The 21,184-nt window shown below is 39.2% G+C and overlaps 1 protein-coding gene across 1 annotated transcript in view; it reads right to left on the bottom strand.

Annotated features, from left to right (window-relative positions):
- NXPH2 (neurexophilin 2) overlaps window positions 1-20,677 on the bottom strand; it is a 113,466-nt gene extending 92,789 nt beyond the window's left edge. The window contains exon 1 of the mRNA XM_040474967.1: window positions 20,519-20,677. Within this exon, the coding sequence (XP_040330901.1) occupies window positions 20,519-20,569 (51 nt within the window). The 5' untranslated portion in view covers window positions 20,570-20,677. The remainder of the gene's footprint in view (window positions 1-20,518) is intronic.
- Window positions 20,678-21,184: the final 507 nt, after the last annotated feature.

The following is a 21,184-nucleotide window of genomic DNA, read 5'->3' on the forward strand; positions in this document are numbered from 1 at the left end:
CTAGCTTTACCTGAAGCTCAGAGAGCCACAATGGTCCAAAGGTTTTGTCCTTATGTCTGACCTATAGCAGCCACCTGCCCAACCCTCCCCTCCATTTGAACCTGTTCAGGTCATTCCTGTCTTCCCCGCTTATACTCTGCCTAACCTCAGTTATTTCACCAGTCTCTAAAATATTCTCTGGTCACACATGGCTAACCCCAAACCAAACATTTTTTTCTGATCTGTAGTACCTGATCTCACCACTCACCTATGGCTGTCAATTATTCTAGCAATGGGACAACCTTGACACCTAGTTTCTTGGCCAGGTCCCCAACAGTCGGGGCCACAGCACACTCCCAGTTACATTTATGCATTCGGAGCTCTTCAATGTTATGTGGCTGTATTTCCTCATAGTTTTGTAATTTCTGTGATTTACTAATACATCTGCTGTGCCTCCTGTTGGTCTCAGCGAGAAGCCGAAGCGTGTTCTGTGGCACAGAAATGAGAGCTATTCTGAGACAGCATGCTGGAAATCTGAAGGGGGTTTCCTGTGCCATTTGAAGCTGAGGAAGGAGGATCCTGGCTTGGGCTTTAGTACCCAAGTACATCTTCCTCCACCCCCAAAGTTCACTAAAATAAAGTTGGAAAAGTGGTTTTCTGGTCGCTTGCAGATACAAGAACATTTAACTTTCAAAGATTCTGATTGAACTACATATCTAAGGCAAAGTACGCTTCATCATGTGCATTCAAATGTGTGGATTATCTGAAGATAAAAAAGGTTAGCAGATTCAGCTAAAGAGAAACCTAGCAGCTCTGAGAATTAGAAAATTAAAAGGCAGGCATCTGAAGCTAACCATTTAAGATGCTTGCGGGATTCAAGAGGGTGTCAGGGGAGTAGTGCTAACCACACAAAACGTCATCACATTTCAGAGTACAGGGTTACAAAGGTGGAGATCCTAGATTAGGCTTGTTGAAATCCAGAGTAGCATAAAGATTAAACACGACTGAAATTTAGATAGTTTCTTTCCTGAATTAGAGATATACGCAGTTCTGGTATACACAGAACTGGGAAGTAGCCAGGACCACTTGGGTCCCCAGAGAAAGAGCTTAGCAGAATTTTCTGTTAGAAAGCACATTAAGCAGATTCAAAGCTGAGTGTATGTGAGGTGAAAGAAGGGAACAGATGCAAAGATAAAAAGCATGACTTTTGCTTCTTTTATAGCACAACGTGTAACCTATCCCTGACATATCTGGAGATGAGAGCCTTGAACGACACTGTATTATGTCATCAACAAGGTCAATCGAGATCATGGGTGTCCACAAGCTATGCTATGTATGACATTGCCAAAGAAACCAGATTTCACACCAATTCTGGCATCTCTCCCCATGATTCACACTTTACCCAGAAGCCTCTAGCACACCAGAATGCTTAATAAAAACTTTAAGTCTCTCATTAATCACATTCAAAGATGACAGCTTTTGCTCACTACTGGGACTCATAAAATACTATTTTCCTACTGCAGGTGTATCATTTAATAACAACTGGGATACATTTTGATTTGGTTCTACATCTCCCCAATATAAACCCAAAGCCAAATATTATAAAGGAATTTTTTAATGGTTTGGTCATGTGCCTTCACCGTGTCAATTTTGGTCTGCTAACTTAAATGTTGTACAACACATAAAAAGAGCTTATTATACTATAATATTTGTGTTGTTAGAACCCAGAAGAAAAGCTGTTCCTGAGTGAAAGTGTAAGAACCTTCCCTATGAATAAACAGAAGATGCTTTTATCACATGGAGCTTGTGAGCTGTGTCCTGCTTAAGCCATAACTGTCTACAAATAATACTCTTCAACCGAAAGGAGATCTGCTTCTTTATCTGCTGGAAATATGCTTGTTTAGTATAATGAGAAGAAGCACCATATCCTACAGAACCAAGCTTGGCTCCTCAGGTCGGGCCATGCCTACTTCCATTCACATTACATCTACTTATATTTAAAGTGGGAGAGTTGGGGCACATGTCATTTTACAAGAAGGTTACAATGCTTACTGATAGGTAAAGGGATGACTGTTAAAACTGTGTGTGGTCTTTGAAATTTCAGAGTTAAAAACCAGATCAGAAATCGTGATCATAAATTTAAAATTGTTGAACGTCTAAATCCTTATTTTCGTTAAATTTTTCTATCACATGATTTAACTCTAAACTTTAGAAATAAAATTTTCCCTGTTATCTATTTCTCTAAGTATATAAATTTTAATGTATTAAAAAGGGCAACAGCACAGCATATTTTATTAAAAACACAGGAGTCAATAATAATAAGAAGGGATTATAAAGCTTTATAAGGGGCATGTTTGTGAACCAACATCAAATTTTATTTGTGTCTATCTGTATTTACTTCTAAAAGGGTAAACACTGGAATCAATCAGTTCCTTGGCTATTGAGAATATACTTTCTTTGTTCTAATAGAAGATAACAGACTTAGTCTTAAAATAATCACACAGAGCAAATAAATCTATCTTTTTATGGTGCTGTAACTTAGGTGTAAAAGTTTTGTCCCAGAGGATCCTTGCGATGATACCATTAAGAAAAGTTAAGGGCCTTTTCCCATATAAACCCAGAGTTCCAAAACAAAGGGGGTTCGGGTGCACTCTGAAGGAGTTCAGGGATGCTAACATATAGCACTTAGATTTAATCTGTCACTCAAATTTCTTCCTTGTAATCTGTTACAGGTAGTTTTCCATTGGCTTTGAAGCATGGCTCATCAAGGAGGTTATTGAGTGATTTCTCTCAAAAGTTCATTCATTCAGTCATTTGAGCATTTATTGGATGCCTACTGGGTGGTTGGCTGTGGTGTTAGAAACTGACATCTACATTCTCAGTGTTTATAGATTTCATTTAAGTGGACTATACAAAGAGATGCTTCCGTCTCCAGTGGAGGTGTGAGCAGTATGCAGGAGCCCAGAGAGAAGCACTTAACATGCCTTTGGAGGAAAGGTCTGCAGAAGCTGGGAAAACCCCTGGTGTGTGACCTGAGGCCATCTCCTTCCTGTGATGGTGGCCAGGATAACTGCAGCTCCTTCTCTAGGGGTTGGCTTATATTCCACCCATCAGAGGCCAAGGCTCCAACAGCATCATAAATTCATAAAGCCAAAGAACATCTAAGAGACCATCTGGCTTAGGGGTTCCCAAATCTGGCTGGGCCCCAGCAACACCTGGTGCCTTGGCCCCAACCCACAGACACTGATATAACATGCCTGAAGGCTCTGAACACACTCTGTCATTGTGGCTGTTGCAGTTGGCATACATAGACCGGCATTTGGGAATCACTGAATCCAACCACCTCAATTTTCAGAAGGAAACTTTTAGAGGAAATTCATACCTGCAGAAATGAAAAGACTCCATCAAATTTCAGGAACAGCAATGGAGAAACATCTGGCCAAGAAACTTTTAGCACAAATACTTTCAAAAAGTATTTTCAAGGCACATGATATAAGCTATATATCATAGGACCATATGTAAAAGAATACAAGGTCAAGAACTATATAGTGGGAGAGAAAACCTCCAAGAAAATTGGTTTTAGTAAAGGTACTCATTGCAATGAGCTATAAATTTGCTCTACTTTTCCTGGTAGAAAAAGTAAATAGAAAACACTGAGTTGAAACTCTTATTCTTTAAGTCATGATAGTTGATTTAGGGAAAAATACTTTTGTTCCTAGGAATATATTCTAAGGAAAAGCTTGGCATAGTACTATGCCTACAAGACACTTAAACTGCCATATGAAGCCATGAATGAAAATATGAATATATGTGTTGCAAAAAAACAACAACAACAAAACACCTGTTTTTCTAAGGCTATATCCTACATTAACCTTTGACGGAAGGTAGGAGAATATCAGTAAATAATGGCTTGTGCAGGCATTTGTAGAGAATGACATTAGCACAATATAAACAGGTCTATAACTTTTGAGGTAGAGAAAAAACATCCTCCTGCCAATGAAAAGATACCACTTTTGATGTGGTGGTGAAAGTTCAGTAGGAGAGTGTTCTCTGTGCAGGGCATGTGTGTATGTATAAGGGCAGGAGGAAGGATGTACTGGCCTGCCCACGGTGCCCTCAAAACACGCACTCCAGAGGCTACAGGAGCCTATGCACAGGTTAATCTACCATAGATATAAAGGCAAAGAGCTGTAGTCCACTGTGGTTCTCAGACTTTGTCCCAATAAGTAGTCATTATTTATAGAAATTAGCTATAATTTCATGAAAACATACTATGTTTCAAATTTTAACACCAGCAAGGATTCTGTGTACTTATTTATTACCATGTTTATCTCTGGAGGAGAAGAAACAACTCTTACAGTGTATATACCTTCACAGGTACATTTTTTAAAAATGAGAATTGCCTTGGGGGGCCTGGGTGGTTCAGTTGGTTAAGCGTCTGACTTCGGCTCAGATCTTAATCTCACCATTCGTGAGTTCAAGCCCCACGTCAGGCCCTGTGCTGACAGCTCAGAGCCTGGAGCCTGCTTCGGATTCTGTGTCTCCCTCTCTGTGGCCCTCCCTGCTCACACTGTGTCTCTCTCTCCTTCAAAAATAAAAATAAACATTAAAAAACATATTAAAAAAAGAATGTTTCAGAATTATTTATTTAAAAAAAATGAGAATTGCCTTAAAGAAGAAATGTAATTAAAAATGCATTCCAATTGGGACGCCTGGGTGGCTCAGTTTATTGTCTGACTCTTGGTTTGGGCTCAGGTCATGATCTCACAAGGTGAGATCGAGCCCCACATGGGGCTCTGTACTGATGGCACAGAACCTGCTTGGGATTCTCTCTTTCCCTTTCTGTCTGCCCCTCCCCTGCTCACTCTCTCTCTCAAAAATAAAAATAAATAAACTTGAAAGAATGCATTCCAATGTAGAAGTGATTTATACCATTCATAAAAAGAGTAACTCAGAGTTTATATTTTAGTATGAATTTAATAATTTTAAGCTACTTTTTAAAATGTCAAAAACACTAAATGGAATTTCCTACTCAAAAGTGCTACTCTCCAGTTTTGATATGCATAATATAATCTGGGTTTGTGATAAACTCATTGAAGAATGTAACCCTACTATATGTTAATTATAACAAATACACACATCAAATGTGATTCAGTTCACATTTTTATTAACCAATTGTTATTTATGATTGTCATTTTCAGTTTTAGTTGCTATCTTCTATCTTCTACAAGTAATTTTTTTTTCTTATTACTGCATTTTAAAATATGGAAATTCAAAGGCTTTACTAAAATTCTCTGAGCCAGCCCTAACAACTGGTAAGAGCTGCACCTGAGGCAAAATGAAATGTGTGAATTTCTACTAAAGAGGGAAATCCTATCCAGGAGAGCAATATCAGGCGAATCACTCATCCATTTCCCTTAAAAAGGGAAATTTGTTTAACAGAGATGTGTACCCTGGGCAGAGTGCCTAACAGAGTTGGCATTCAAAAATATTGTTTGAATTGAATTGAACTGAAGGAAACTTGCCTGAGATATGGGGAAAGCAGTGTTAAGAAACTAGGTCTATGCAAAATGCTAACCCCTTTCCAACAATGCATTTAACTGGAAGAGGCCAAAGAGGTCATTTGGTTCAGCTTTTCACAGCCAGGAATCGCCTACAGCAGTGGTCCTCATCAGGGGGTGTTTGCTCCCCAGTGCACAATTGTCAATGTCTGGGGACATGTTTGGTTGTCACAATTGGGAGAGTGTACTAGGCATCTAGTGAGCTGGTAGAGTCCAGGGATGCTGCTGAGCATCCCACAATGCACAGGGCAGCCTCCTTTTCCCTGCCCCTAACCTCCCATGCAAGTAATTACTTGGCACAAGATGTCAACAATAGTGCTGAGTTTGGGAAACCCTGCCATATAGCATGACTAAATAGGTTGCCTCTGCTTACCTTTTTTTTTTTTTTCCAAATCACTTTATTGAGGCATGACTGACATACAAAATACTATATATGTATAATGTATACACTTGGAGATAAGTATACACTCATGAAACTATCAGCACCATCTCTGCCATTCACATATCCATCACATCCTAGTGAATGCACACTCAGGACCTTACAAGCATGCCTTTATAACTGCCGGGCAGCTCCCTCCACTAAAAAAGAACACCCTTATTTTGAAATTCACAGTGATAGTATATGCCAAAAGCACTTCACAAAAACAAGTGCACATATCCAAAATCACATTTGAAGGTCAAAATGCAGTTTCCAGTTGTTAATATTAAATTTATTATTCTAACCTGTTTATTTGACAAAGAATAAAAGCACATTGTAGGGGCGCCTGGGTGGCGCAGTCGGTTAAGCATCCGACTTCAGTCAGGTCACGATCTCGCGGTCCGTGGGTTCGAGCCCCTCGTCAGGCTCTGGGCTGATGGCTCAGAGCCTGGAGCCTGTTTCCGATTCTGTGTCTCCCTCTCTCTCTGCCCCTCCCCTGTTCATGCTCTGTCTCTCTCTGTCCCAAAAATAAATAAAAAGTTGGGAAAAAAAAAAGCACATTGTAAATAAATTTATATGCAGAATTTTTGTTGGTTGTATTACTTTTAAGTCTTCTACTTGGTAGCTTTTAAGACTTTAACCCTATTTCTTAATTTATTAACATTAGACAGCTTCTCTTCTTACTATGAAAGGTAAGGAAACTGGCATGCTCATCTACCTTTACCTGTGTATTCCTTTTACCTCCAAATTTTTATCATATTCTATTACTTTAGTTCACTAATATTTATTATGCTTACGTTCCATTCTTAGACTATATTGAAATCACTCATGCTTTGTGTGTAAATCCATTCCAAACACAGTAAACAAACAGCATTTATAAAACTGAAAAGAGTGAAATGGCTTCCCTGTAGAGTCACAGTGTGACCAGACACAGAGAAGGAAACGGAACCGACACCTTTGACACCTTCCCAAGGTCAGAAGCTAACTGTTCCTTTCTTTGCTTTCTTTACTTCTTCTGAGTCATACTCAGACACCACTGTGTCCCACATCATTCCCCTGTTCTATATTTCTTCCTGCTTGGCTGAGCTAGGTCTTTGAAGATTATTCCATATGGTGTGAGTGGTAACTCCCCAGAGATCCTTGCATGCCCCAAACGTCATTTTTCGTTTTTTCTGATTTTCTCTTCTTTTTTCTTTTTCTTTCCCTTTCATATTTAATATAATTTGGCTGTTGGCTCAATATCCCTTCCCCCTCAGAACTTTTAAGGCATTATTCCATTGTTTCTAACATCTAGCTCTTAGGGTTTTCTATTATTTCCTTTGAGTTCAGAAATTTCACCAGATTCTCTTGTTTTTAAATCAGTCCCTTCAACACTATTTTTTTGACTAGGTCACCTCCCTTCACAGTCTCTGTTTCTGGGGCTCTTCACTGGATTTTCTGGAACTGGTTCTCTGTGTCTCTTCACTGTTAACTCCTACTTCCCATTTTGGTCTTTTGGTTCTGTCATGACAGACTTCCTTGATTTCACGTCACACAGTTCACCAGCACGAACTTTTGCCCTTTCTTTTCAACCCTCTCCCCAACTTTTAAATTTTATCAGTTATATATTTCATTTCTAATAATTTTTCTCATTGCTCAGTTGATCTTTCTTCATAGCAGCATGTTCTTATTTTCAGGATGCAATATACTCTTGAGTTTCTGAGAATACTAATTAGGAGTCTTTAAAGTTGAAATCTGTCCCCTATATTATCTGTTTCCTCCAGGGTAGCTCCTGGAGGTACCTCTTCCTCATCCTCCTTCTTGCTAATGATTTCTCTCAAATGTCTGGTAATCTTTGGTTATCTAGGTCTATGAGTGAAAAATCATGCTAATTAATATGAAGAACTGGAATGGGTCTTCTTTGTAGGTGTTTGGGTCTCTCTTTCTAATGGAGTTCTTCCTTCAGTGGGAGTTCCAATTACAAGATCTCTAGTGACAATATATAGTGTTAATTCCCTAGGATGTGTAGAACTGTTGATCAAAGTATCCCACCCTTTTCAGGCTAAGGCAAATGACCCAAGCCAAGAGCATGACATATTAAACGAAGCAAAACAAGAACTGCAGAAAAAAAAAAAGCTTGGCATTTATTCATCATCTTGCCCAATTGATACCTTCCAGATACCTAGACCTTTGATTCTGCTCTAGACATGCCTGGTTCTGCAACCTTTCACATGAGCCACCTGTTTTCATGAGTTTCTTCTCTGCCTAAGTTTGTCATTGTTAGCTTCTGTTGCTTGAACACCAAGAACTGACGGTGTTGCAGATGGAAAGGAAAACTGATCTTTGTTAAGCTAACGCTAGGTACTGGGCATTTTACATTTTTGTATATAATGACCATAACCCTATGAAATAGCTATAATTGACATTACTTTATGAAGAAATTGAAATTGAGTAGATTTATTGGCTTGTCCAAGATGCCAAAAAAAGAACTGGAATCCAAGTCAATCTGACATCTAAATGTATGCTTTTTTCCCCTCATCTGAAGTATTCATGAAGTATTAAAGATACAGACCTGGCTGCGGTATCAGTGTGTGATGAATATTTGATGAGAAATCTAAGGCCGCAAAAGCAGGTAGAAACATTTAGACTAGGTGTGTTAAGAAAAAGGGAATCACAATCTCATTCTTAAAAGTCGAGTGACATGGTAAATCAAAGGAAGATTTAAGAAAGATGATTCTATGACATGTGGTGTGAATTTAGAAGGCTTGCATTGGAATAAAGTAGACTGGCTAGGAGGCTGCTGTAGTGATGAAATGGCAGCAGGTGGAGAGGAAGAGACAGTTTACAGAAGGATTTGGAAGGAAATTTCATAGGATTTTGTGACTGAATGGATATTGTAGGGGATGAAGAAAATGAGCCAAAAATGACTAAAAGATTTCCAGTTGCAGGGGAAAGCTGAGTGAATGTATTTACCTTGCCTCCCTCCCAAATTTCCAATGAAATGAACTAGGAATGCAAAAATAAGACTGAATGCATTGCGGTGCTAGAAAGAAGCAAAGATGCCAAGAGTCCACAAGATTTGAGAACTTCTAGAGGAAGGAAAGAAGAGTGAATCAGAATGATGCAAAAGCCGGATATGCTGAGCAGTCTGCAACCAACAAAGACAAAGGAGAACAGCACCTGAGCACTAAGCTAGGATTTACCCCCTACGGAATACACTCTTCTCACCACCACGCTCAGCCCAGGAGGAGCTAGGAATGCATGCAGGCACCAGGCCAGCTCCCAGGTGGCCGCAAAGTCCTCTAATGAGCAAAAAGAGGACGCGGCCTGGAGGCTCACCCCTTAATGTGAGGCTTCATTCACCTTGGACTGTATAGAATTAACCATGGAATCTGCCACAGAAAGCTTCCAGTTACAGCAGTAGACCTAGAGAGGGAATGAAGGCAGTTCCCTACTCCTGTTACAAAACATACAAACTTGAGGGGGAAATATGGCACTCACAAAAGTGTGGAGTAAATTTTTAAAAATTAAGTTAAGAATATGGGGCGCCTGGGTGGCGCAGTCGGTTAAGCGTCCGACTTCAGCCAGGTCACGATCTCGCGGTCAGTGAGTTCGAGCCCCGCGTCGGGCTCTGGGCTGGTGGCTCGGAGCCTGGAGCCTGTTTCCGATTCTGTGTCTCCCTCTCTCTCTGCCCCTCCCCCGTTCATGCTCTGTCCCTCTCTGTCCCAAAAATTAAAAAAAAAAAAAAATTAAGTTAAGAACATATATAATGTTATGCTAAATAAATCTGAAGATATGCAAAAATGCATAATTTTCTTTTAAAATTAATAAAAGCGATTCCATAAGGGCTGAAGAAAAAAATCTGAAAGGAGAAGGAGCCATAATGACAATGAAATGTTTATAAAAGGTTTCTCCTGGGGCACCTGGGTGGCTCAGTTGGTTAAGTGTCAGACCTCAACTCTGGTCAAGATTTCACGCCTCATGAATTTGAGGCCCTGTGTAGGGCTCTGTGCTGACAGCTCAGAGCCTGGAGCCTGCTTCCAATTCTGTGTGTGTGGGTCTCTCCCTCTGCCCCTTCTCCCCGCCAAAAAAAAAAAAAAAAAAGAAAAAAAATTTAAAACCTTAAAAAAAAAATCTCTCCTGAGGCACCTGGGTGGCTCAGTGGACTGAGCATCGGACTTTGATTTAGGCTCAGGTCATGGTCCCAGGGTCATGGGATCAAGCCGCATGTCGGGATCCATGCTAAGCATGAAGCCTGCTTAAGATTCTCTCTCTCCCTCTCCCTCTGCCATTCTCCCCCGCTCGCACTCGCGCTTTCCTTCTCTAAAAAGAAAATAAAAGATCTCTCCTAAAACAAAAAGGCTCAAATTGATTAAATAACCCCTAACAAACTTCTGAGAGAAAGCAATTCTCAACTATTTTAATATCTCCCAGAACTGAGAAAAATAAATACAAGTCTTAATTATGATCCTTGAATAATCCTAATGCAAAACCTGTTGTGTTACACTTTTGCTACATTTTATTTATGAATAGTGTTCCTAAACAAAATACTAACAATATAAAAACACATGTATCAGTGTATTAATATACAGATAATTTGAGGCATCTGGATGGCTCAGTAGGTTAAGCGTCTGACTTCAGCTCAGACCATGATCTCACTGTTCATGAGTTTGAGCCCGGCTGACAAATAGTGCTGACAGCTCAGAGCCTAGAGCCTGCTTAGGATTCTGTGTCTCCCTCTCTCTCTGCCCCTCCCCTGCTAGCACTCTATCTCTCTCTTTCTCAAAAATAAATAAACCTTTAAAAAAATTTTTTAAAAATACAGTAAAATACAGAGAATTTAACTTGGTTTAAGCAGTTTATTAGGATAACTATTCATAAATAAGAAACATAAAGAGGTAGGCATTTTTTTAAAAAAATAATCATTTTGAAGGATGCTGAAGACATATCTCAAATCGACCTCTATGATCCACACATTTATTTTAATTTGGAATATAACTTGATTGATTATCAGAAGCTAAAAGGAAACATCATATTTAGTAAAGTTTACATTACAGTTGGAAATATGAAAAAAAATACCTACCTTTCCAGTGTTAGTCAACAATATTCTGAAGCTTCTACTCCATACGCTAGGAGAATAAATTTTAATTCAAGAGGCATCAGTGTTTAATAGAAAGAGCCAAATATAAGATTATTTATAGATAATATAATTGTCTATACATAAAATCCAGGAGAATCAAATTAAGAATTACTAAAAATAAAAATTACTTCAGAAATTACATTTCTGAGTTCTCATATAAATACAAATATATGAAAATAAATATATTTCTTTATATTCCAGCAAAATATAATTTTTAAATGTCAGGCATAAAAACAGTGTCCACAACAGTCCTACAATGTATAAAATGTCCAAGAATAATAAAATAAACAACTGCGCAAAAGCAAAATAAAAAAAACATTGAAGTTTAAAGCTGTAGAAAAAAATGGAAAAATTAAGAAAATTTATAAGAGTAAGAATACAAATGGTTAAATATGAAAACACACGTTACCTTCCTAATAAACAATGAGGTGTTTTCCTCTAATAGATTAGCAAAGTTAAAAAAAAAAAAGAGGGAAAACACTATTCAGATAGGGACATAGATATGCAAATACACTGTGTGTGGTACTGTATTTTGGTATAGTCTTTTAGGGGGTAATTTATATTTACCAAAAACCATATTGTACATTCCCAGCATTGAACCAGTATTTTCAGTTCTAGGAATTCATTTTATATATTCACAAATATACTAAAAAAATTAAAAACAATCAAAATATTAATAAGGGACTAATCAAATACATTATGGTATGTCAATGCTGTGAAATACTATGAATGCTCAAAAATACAAGTTGTTCTATATTGCATAAAAATGGCCACAATATATTATTGTATTAAAAATACGTTACAGAATATTGTATTGTTATAATTATGATAAAAGCATATATACCCACAATTTCTGGAAAAATATACATTAAATTATTAGTAGTGATTATCTCTAACTGCAAGAAGGCAGAAAGCAGACAAGGCTGAGAATGGCTACTTTAAATTTTATGAATATTAAAAAAAAAATTTAAACAGAAATCTGAGGTTGAGTTCTCCAGAAGCAAATCCTGAGACAAGTGTTTGAATGCAAGTGATTTATCATGAAGCGGTTTCAGGGAAGTCGGGTAAGGGAGAGAGGCCGCAGGTCAGAGAATGGAAGGAAGCCATGGAACTATGTGATCTCAAGCAAAATACACTTGAGGTAGATTCAGCGTGCTGCCTCAAAGGGAACTCCAGAACATTCTGCTACATCTCAGAGCAAGGGAACGTGGCTTTTCACACCCTGGCACCTGTGAGTCACTTATCTGTCAAGAGCTGGCTGAAGGGGGTGGGAAGGGAACAGGACAATGCGACTCTGAGTGCTCTCTGGCAAGGTGCATCAACACCAACACCTGGGGTGCTCCTCTGAAGGAGAGTCACAGTTGCCCAGTGTTAGAATAGAAACCAAAAGGTGGAGGCTGGGGGTGGGGAACGAAGGTTACAGGGGTGGTCCATAGAAATGTCTTTTCAACATTTCAAAGAGATCTGGGTGGACAGCCAACAAAATCTACTATGATATATTATTACCTTTATAATAAGATACATATTTTCATAAAATGTAAGAAAGGGAAGAGAGAGCAAGAGGAAGTATGCTACTGGTAAAGCAAAATTAAATATGAATGCTTGCAAGTTCTGCACCAGTGTGAGCACCTACTAGGTAGCCCCGCCCCATTCCCCAGGCTCCTTCTCATATTCCCGCCTGCCCATTAGACAACCAGGATTAAATGGCCTTTAATAGAAATTGAGACTTTTCACTCTCTTCCTTTTCATCTTTTCAATCTGAAGTGGTACAGGTTGAGATCTTGAGAAATTAGAGGAACTCTCAAATCCTCTGTTGATCTTAACTGGAACCATATTTACTTAGCCAACAACTTAACCCTAAAGCTGTATAAAAGCCAAAGTACTTGGCAAACTCTATGAGGCTAAGTCCTAAATAGAACTCCTGATTAAGGGACATGATCCAAGAATCTGTTTGTTGTGTTTACCTTCTTTGACTTTATGAGAAACTGTTTAAAACATTCCTAAAATGAATGAGTTGAGGTTTCTACCACAGCATGGACACTGAACAGAATGAGACATTTCCTAGAAGTGTCCCTCAAGCCTATCATTCAGGACATCAAAGACAGATCTCACAGCCTTCTGTTACAAATGGATGCTGCCTGACCTAAGAGCTGGACTAGGTACATGATTCAAGTTTTATCTTTTTCTGGTCTACAGTCCATCTCTGAAACCTTCAAAGGTTTTGTTTCTTCATCTGTAAAGTGGATGCAGTAACTATTATTTTGGTTACCTTTCCAAGCTGATGTGAAGATAAAATGAGATCACATGTGTGAAAGACTGTAGTAAACCATGTAGTGCTTTATTCCAAGTCACTTGTCTGAATACAAGGATACCAGACATTAAAAAGGGGGAAGAGGTGACCTCAAGATCTAAACCCATGAATAGTGTAAGGAACTTGTTCAGGAAAGATGTGTGTGGCTTTGAATATGTTAAGCTGAGAGAGTAGTAAAACATCCAAGTTACAATGAACAGTAAGCTCTGGAGATGTGGCCTTGGATCCTGAACAACAGGGTAGAGACTGAGGTTCAAATTTGGGAGTCATCAACATAGAAGCAACACGTGAATTCACGACTATGGAAAACACACCTTTGAAAACTTCCTCCTTTTTTATTTCCATAGCAATATTCTTATACTGACCCCAACTGTCTTCTATCGTGGATTATCAAAATGCAAAACTTTGTTAATAAAAATTATCGTTACCATTACTACAAAATGTTAAACAGTTCTTTTGAGTCTCAATTCTCTTACTGTAGACATTATCCGTTCAAAATGTTGTGCAGATTGTCAGACTCAATAGAGCACTTTCACCGGTTAAGCCTGCACACACAAAAGAGGGGTAGAATTCTGGAATGGAAATCACGTGGACTTCATATAACCATATAAATTAAACATGCGGTCTTTCCTTGCAAATCATCTAGTCTATTTCTTAAATTAATTACTGTTTTGAATGAATATATATACATGCTAGGTAACTTAAGGTAAAATTGATGAGAGAGATTTTAAACGTGTCAGTATTATATTACAATGCTTGAAAATCACAATCTCGCATATTCTTGCATGAAGAGATTTAAATGAGTGTTTTTTTGACCCTAGAATCACCTTATTTGGTCCAAACAACAATATCACAAAGTCAGGGTTCGTTTTTAGACATTTACATTGTTTCAAGTATAGCTGGACTGATCCCCAGGACTAGTCAGCCTGTTTCAGATGGCTTGTTGCCTAAAGTTATGACCACTGACATTTTCTCCATCTTTGATAGGGTCTCACATACCAGCTCTTTATTGGTTTTCTTTTAAAAGTGCTGTACTATTTACATCTGAACTCCTGAAATCTTAGTAATTAAAAGTATTTCTGCGTCAAATAGGCTGGATTCTATTGAGGCACACAAAAGTCATATGATCTTTTTTCTGGTTGAAGTACATACAGTATTAAACTGTAATGTTGTTTATCTTAATAATCAGAATTTAACTGAGAGTCAATTTACTATTTATTTAAATTAAAGTAATCACTAGATGTTAGTAGTTTACAATTTAAAAATAGTATAGAGGGGAAAGAGCCTGAATGCACAATTTTAATTTAAATTTTATTGATTTGGTTGATTATATGGGTTAAATAAATGTTCATCAATTCCCTTTACCTACTTTCAACTAATTTTCCCTTCCCATAACAGGGATAACATTAGTCAATCTTGCAGCGTTTTAAATCTACTTCTAAATATACATATCCTTTGTGATGTGGTTAACAGCATAAACTCAAAGTAAAATTTATATTTAAAACAATATGTTTGTAAGACATACTTTAAATTGTACAGTAACTAAAGATGTAATTCCTAAAAAGAAAAATCCAGAAACACTGTTACCATGTATTAAAAAAAAGGAGAGTGATGCCAGAAATCATTTTTCAACCACTTTATCATTAATGACTTCATTTACAGATGAAGGGTTTGAAGTTGTTAAATGAGTTGCCCAAGATACATACACACACATGTATGTGCACACATTCACACACTCACACTCTCAGGCCAGTCCTATTTTGTTGGCTGCTATGTCCTCAACATCTGCTATTGTCTCAGTGTGTAGTCCGGGTTCAAACAGTCAGTCAGTCAATATTTGTTGAGGGTACAATTTATTTAGAAATGGAACACCAAATGCATTGTTCAAAATGGAAACGTTTAAGACATCCTTCTAGATCTTATAGTTTTATTGGGAGAATAGAACGTGATAAACCATATAAAAGAAACTTGAAAAGGGTGAGTATATGCAAATCTCAGAGAACGTTATTATTGTAGTTTAAGAGTACAAAACTTCCCTTGTCTCTTACCATATGACCATTGCCTAAGAAAGACAAAATTCACAAGCATGCAATTTTAAAGACACTATTTTAATTTCTTGAATGACTGGCTAGGAAAAAGGAAAATATGTTCTATGGCTTTTGGGTTTAAATAACGAAACTTTAATTTTTAATGGTCGTTCCATAAAGAAACAGAATTCCTTATTATATATTGATCTTAGAGCACAATGAACCAAACATTTGTTTTAAGGTTTTTTTCTAGATTTTCATACATTAAAAATAACATAAAATAGAAGTTTTCAATCAATTCTATCTTAGGATTCTTTCTATAGTATGAAACTCCATGCTGCAAATTGCTGTAGATCCTTTTTTATTGAACAGGGTTTTGAAATAAAGAATGCCATCAACATAAAGAGATGTCATCAACACCATTGGTCATATCAAAAATAGTAAAACATTTAAGTAGATTGTTAGCAAATAAAGACTCATAAAAACAATCATTAGGGAATCTGAATTTGACACCATTAAAAACACTCTTGGTGAAGTCATGTTACAAAATCTTACAATGATGCAATAAACAGGTTAACTGGGAAAGGATTATTTAAAATACATTAAACACTATAACCTCTGGGCCAAAATAATATAGAAATTAGTTTGTTGCATACTATAAGAGTGCTGAAAGAGTAGCCTCACATGGGTGAGTGCCCAAAATCATTTGGTCCAATTTTTTAAAGCAGCTTTAAAATAATTGACTCCCAAATCCAGATATTAAATGCCAACTTCTTACCGGCAATAATGCTTATGGCTAAGATAGAAATGAGATTCTTTACAGAAACGCTGACACAGCCCTAACTGTAGGCACTTGAGTGTGCAGCTATAATTCTTTTTTCAAATCTTACCCAGCAATGCTTCAGGTAAAGGAGTCCGCAGAATATGTAAACAGTAAGAGACGTCAGAGAGCTTTTACGAAATCACAACCCTTGACACATTGATATTCACTGTTGATCGCTACCGCTAAATGTCTAAATCATTCAAAGTGTATTGATTAGATCCTTCATAGGTAAAAGGTGGGCAACGTATTATAAAATCAACATTTCTTAATTCGATTTGCAAGAGCTACACATTTTAAGCTGACAATGTAAAACCTCTAAAAGGTTTTTCAGAAAGCCTTCTGCCTTATTTAGCATTTTGACCATTAATCAAAAACAATGAGAAAAGAATATTAAAAAACAAAGCAAAACAGAACAAAGATTAAGAAAGCTTTTCTTTTCCATTTGGAAATCTATTAAGCTATAAAATAAGTTCCCAAGAGGAGTCAGTTTCCTGTGTGAAAGGCATTTAAAACTGAACCAGATAACATAAATCTCAGAACAGACCAAGGGGACACAACTTACACTGGAAGAGTGGCTAGAATGGAGGGCTTCACTGTGTGATCCTGAGTCTCATCTTTAAAAATGTCTAAGATAATGATGCTTTTAATGAGGAATTAATTGTAATGCCCAGCCAACTCTAAGTCGTAACCATGACATGGCAGTAGTTCTACTGTGCATTGCCATCTAGTCAACAGACAACTATTGATCCTACACTAGAAAATACTGTTTTGATGTTTATTGATCAGAACTCTAAGAGGGAAATTGTAATTTCTGAATGGAAGACAGTCATGAGTTACCACTTTTTGTAAATGTAGAGCTGAGAATAAATATGTAGTATAAATATTGTACTAAACAAATACTAAAATTATTAACTTGTTAAAGGATAAACAAAATACCCTTAGTAAGTTTATGTGGGATGATATTCTACGAGGATGAACTTAAAATTGTAATACCTGCATCACAAATATTCTGATTTTATAGAATTCTAAAAATTCGCTACCTTACATCACTTCTAATTTATATTTTACTTTATAAAATTATTATATCACAGAAAACAAGTTGAAATGTGTAACAAACTTATTTAAAAAATGATCACTGAATTTTATCTTAAACTCAAGCTAGTAATCCATTTAAATTCAAATTTAATCTTTTTACAATCTGCTTTTTACTTAAAGGCAAAAATCACACTTATTATGAGTTACACATTATCATGTAAATCTGTAAGAAGTTGTCATCTGGCAAAGTCTTTGTATCATGTCAGGAAACAACACTCATTGTATTATAATATTAATTTCAAATGCTAATTTTCTCATCATTAGATGGCAGAAAAGAAATAATGCGCTGTTAATACTGTAATAAAGAATGTGTTGCTGAATAAGGATTTCAGAGAAAATAATACATTCAGGATTGATATTTAAATTTTGCAAATGCCTAGTAATCCTGTTAATTAGGGAAAGTAACCTATCTGTTAAAACACTGGACACACGCAGGCAAGGAAAACTGGGCAGGGACAAGTAACATACACACATACTTCACAGGTTGCCTGCAATATTTATCAATTCAGTTTATTGTTTTCTTAAAAATTTTAAGTATTAAAAAAACAAGTAAAAACATTCTAGCTATTGTACCAGTATCAGGTGGTTAGTGACTTATTTAGACCCAACTCCCTGTGACTGCTTTTGATGAAAAAGGCAATTTTCTTAAAATTAAATTTCAACATCCCCAAATGAATGCACTACTCACTTAAAATATTTAGCATTTTTTAAAAAGTATATTCTTCAGGTTGCCAGTATGGATGAAAAAGTAAAAGCCGATTCCAGCAATAACCCAACCTTGCCCCGCCCCTCCCCCCCCACCTCCCCAATGGCACCTCTACTAACTACATATGTTTCTAGTTCCTAGAAAATTAAAAGACTAGTTTTCAAATCTAGAAAACATGTTATCCACTTGCTGTTAGGACTTAGCAAATCAGTTCAATATCAGCTGGAAAAGGTAGACTAAAGCTGTGAACCACCCAAAGGGTGGAATTAGATCTGCCCTTTTTTATACCTGCTGGGGTGGGGTACATGATGGGATTGGGGAATGTTTTCATTTAGATCCACCCTCCTAAGCCACTCTGTTTTCCTTTACACGGTAACCTCCTTGTGTTATAAGGCTGGAAACAGCTCTAAGAATGTGGAGAATGTAAACAGCCTTTTATTGTCCAAAAGGATGGCAGTGTAAGAAATGTGGGCTTATCACAGGGCTGCAGCTCCCACCTCACTTACCATGATAAAATGCTCCAGGAAAAAAAAAAAAAAAACAAACATTACAACCCAAGCACAATCCAAAAACGGATTAGAATTTGACATAAGCTTCCTTAAAAGTGAATCAATCAATCCATGCTGTAATATTAGAATCTAGCTCTTAAGAAGGGTATATAATCCCTTCAAGATGTATTTCCTATTCCCTATTGACTATGGTGGTGTGGAAAAAAAAGAATCTAACATTTCCAGTATAGCAGCTGATGGGAGAACTTTTTCCCAACAGATGCCCAAATGTATTTCCTCATCTTTAAGAGTCTAACACAGTGGTACACATACACAGTTCATGGTCACTGAATGCAAAATTAAATTAACGAACTAAGAGATTCATGAAGATATCCTGAAGACCTTACCTAAGTACCTGATTTCCTCAGGCTTTTAGTTTCACTTACACACACCACACAAATGCTGCTGACCAGATCACCTTTTATTGGAATCCAGCTTAAACATTTGAAAAAGCAAGTGACACTAAAGTCTGATGTGGCATATGTGTTGCATGCACAATGCCTTAGATCTAAAATGTCTTGTAACGTATATAGGCAGCATGTGATGGTTCACTGAAGGACATCTGGGAACACCACTGCATTTTCCTCTTGATGCCACTGAAGAATTTCTCACTTAATGCTGTGCAAGTGGAGCTAATCTCTGTTGTAAGGAGAATGGCCAGGCTCTTTCTTATCCTCTCCCCTTCACTAAGACCTTTTAGAATCCCTTCCATTCTCCAAACTTGCAAAGTATCTCTGCATCTACAGTATCATACATCTGATAGAGAAACTTTCGTAAGTTACTTGTTCTTACCCTCCAGAAGGAAATAATAGAAAGAGAGAAGAGAAGAGGAGAAAGACATCGTCATTCTCCAAGCGCTTGGTTTCCTTAACCTTTTTTTAACAGCCCGGAGCTAACTGGGTAAAATCTTAAGTATGAGGACCAAAAAGTGTGGGATCTGGAGAAAGCTCTCTTGAACAGCACCGTATCAAGGTAAGTGCCAAAAGAGCAGGAGAAAACCATCACACAGGCGAAAGCAGTCCCTTTCTGTAATTTTACTTTAAAAGTGGTCCTCTTGACGCTTTTACTGGTGGCTCCCTGACATAGAATTAACTAGCAGTACATACAGTATGTAGGTATATTTCGGAAGGAGGCGAGCACGGCGCCACGCGGGAAAAGCGAGGAGAGAAGATAGTTACAACGCGAGCAGTCGCCCAAAGCCTCGCTGGCAAACCCTGAACCACCTTCTAATACCCTTCATATTCCTTAGAGCCCCTTCAGGCGCCAGACCAGGCAGCAGAGGTCTTTGGTAACATACTGCTTGGAGATTCCGAGAGGGGCCTCCAGGGTGGACTTTGGCGTGAAAGTTGGATCCTGCATCCCCACCGGCAGAAATCCCCATCCCAGTCCCCAGCGCTGGACGGAAAACGAAGAGAAATCCAGTCTGCGTTGGGGCCCCCCCCCCCCCAATCGGTCCTTTGCTTAAGTTTTCCCCTAGCCTGGAGCCTCTGACCCTAAAAACAAGGAGGCACGATGTCAGGGTTTGAAAGAAGTGTCTGCAGACATCTGGGCAAAATACCATGTGAAATATAAAGACCACCAAGCCCCTCAAACTCTGGGCTGGAGGCAAATCTTTCAGACCATTCTCATCGTATCCCGGTACCCTCATCCCCTCTCGCACCTTCTTCCCGGCCACTTTCCGCCTACTTTACCCCAGCTCTCAAGTCCCAACCCTTGCTAAGCCCCTCATCCGCCTCCAGGTCCCCTCTATTCCATTCTGCGATCCTTCCCCTCTAACCCCTAAAGCAACCCCAAACTCCTTCCACTCCGCGCACTCCTAGCCCCAAGGTCCCATGAAGCCCCAGGCTCGGCTTCCGAGTCGGCCACCCGCGCGGTTTTCCCGCCGAAACGCGTCCCCAGCGCGTGGGGCGCGCAGCCCGCCGGACACTCACCAGCTGCAGCAAGCCGGGGACCACGACGAGGGGCAGCGGCCGCAGGCGCATGGTGCCGGCTGGCGCGGCGTCTCACGAGCTGCGCGCCCTTGCCTGCCTCTCGCGCATCTCCACTTCGAGGGGCAGGACTGAAGACGCCAGGGACACTGTGCGGCGCTTTCCTCCCGGAATCCAAGCGCAGCGCCGCGCCGCGCGGGCCGGGTGGGCGGGCGGGCAAGGTGAAGGGGGGAGGGCGGGCTGGCGGGAGGTGCTTCTGGGGCCCCCCGCGCGCCACTCCTTGGAGGGGGCCTGGAAAGGAGCGTGTGGGGCCGCTCGAGACCCGCACGCTACGCGGGGCTCCAGGGGTGCCCGGGACTCCGGCGTTCCGGGGTCTGGGTGAGAGCGGGGGACGCCTGCGGGCCGGAGGCGGCGGCTCGGGCGCTTTGGTACCGGTTCCCGCGCGAGGCTGCTCTAGGGATCCGGCCCCACGGTGCAGCTGCACAGCAGAGCTGAGCGCGCCCCGGAGCCGGGGGAGGCCCGGAGCCCTCTCTGCCCCCGTCCCCGCCCAGCAGAGGGCCTGTCCGGTGCCCACTGACCCGCTCTCGTTTTACTGGGGAAGTAGGGCGGGGGGAGTCTCCCTGTATGGCTGCGAGAAAGAGGGCTCCGGGAGAACACCCAAGGAGTTTG

The sequence above is a fragment of the Herpailurus yagouaroundi genome, unplaced genomic scaffold (assembly GCF_014898765.1).
Source record: "Herpailurus yagouaroundi ecotype Mexico unplaced genomic scaffold, PumYag 140, whole genome shotgun sequence".
Lineage (NCBI taxonomy): Eukaryota > Metazoa > Chordata > Mammalia > Carnivora > Felidae > Herpailurus > Herpailurus yagouaroundi.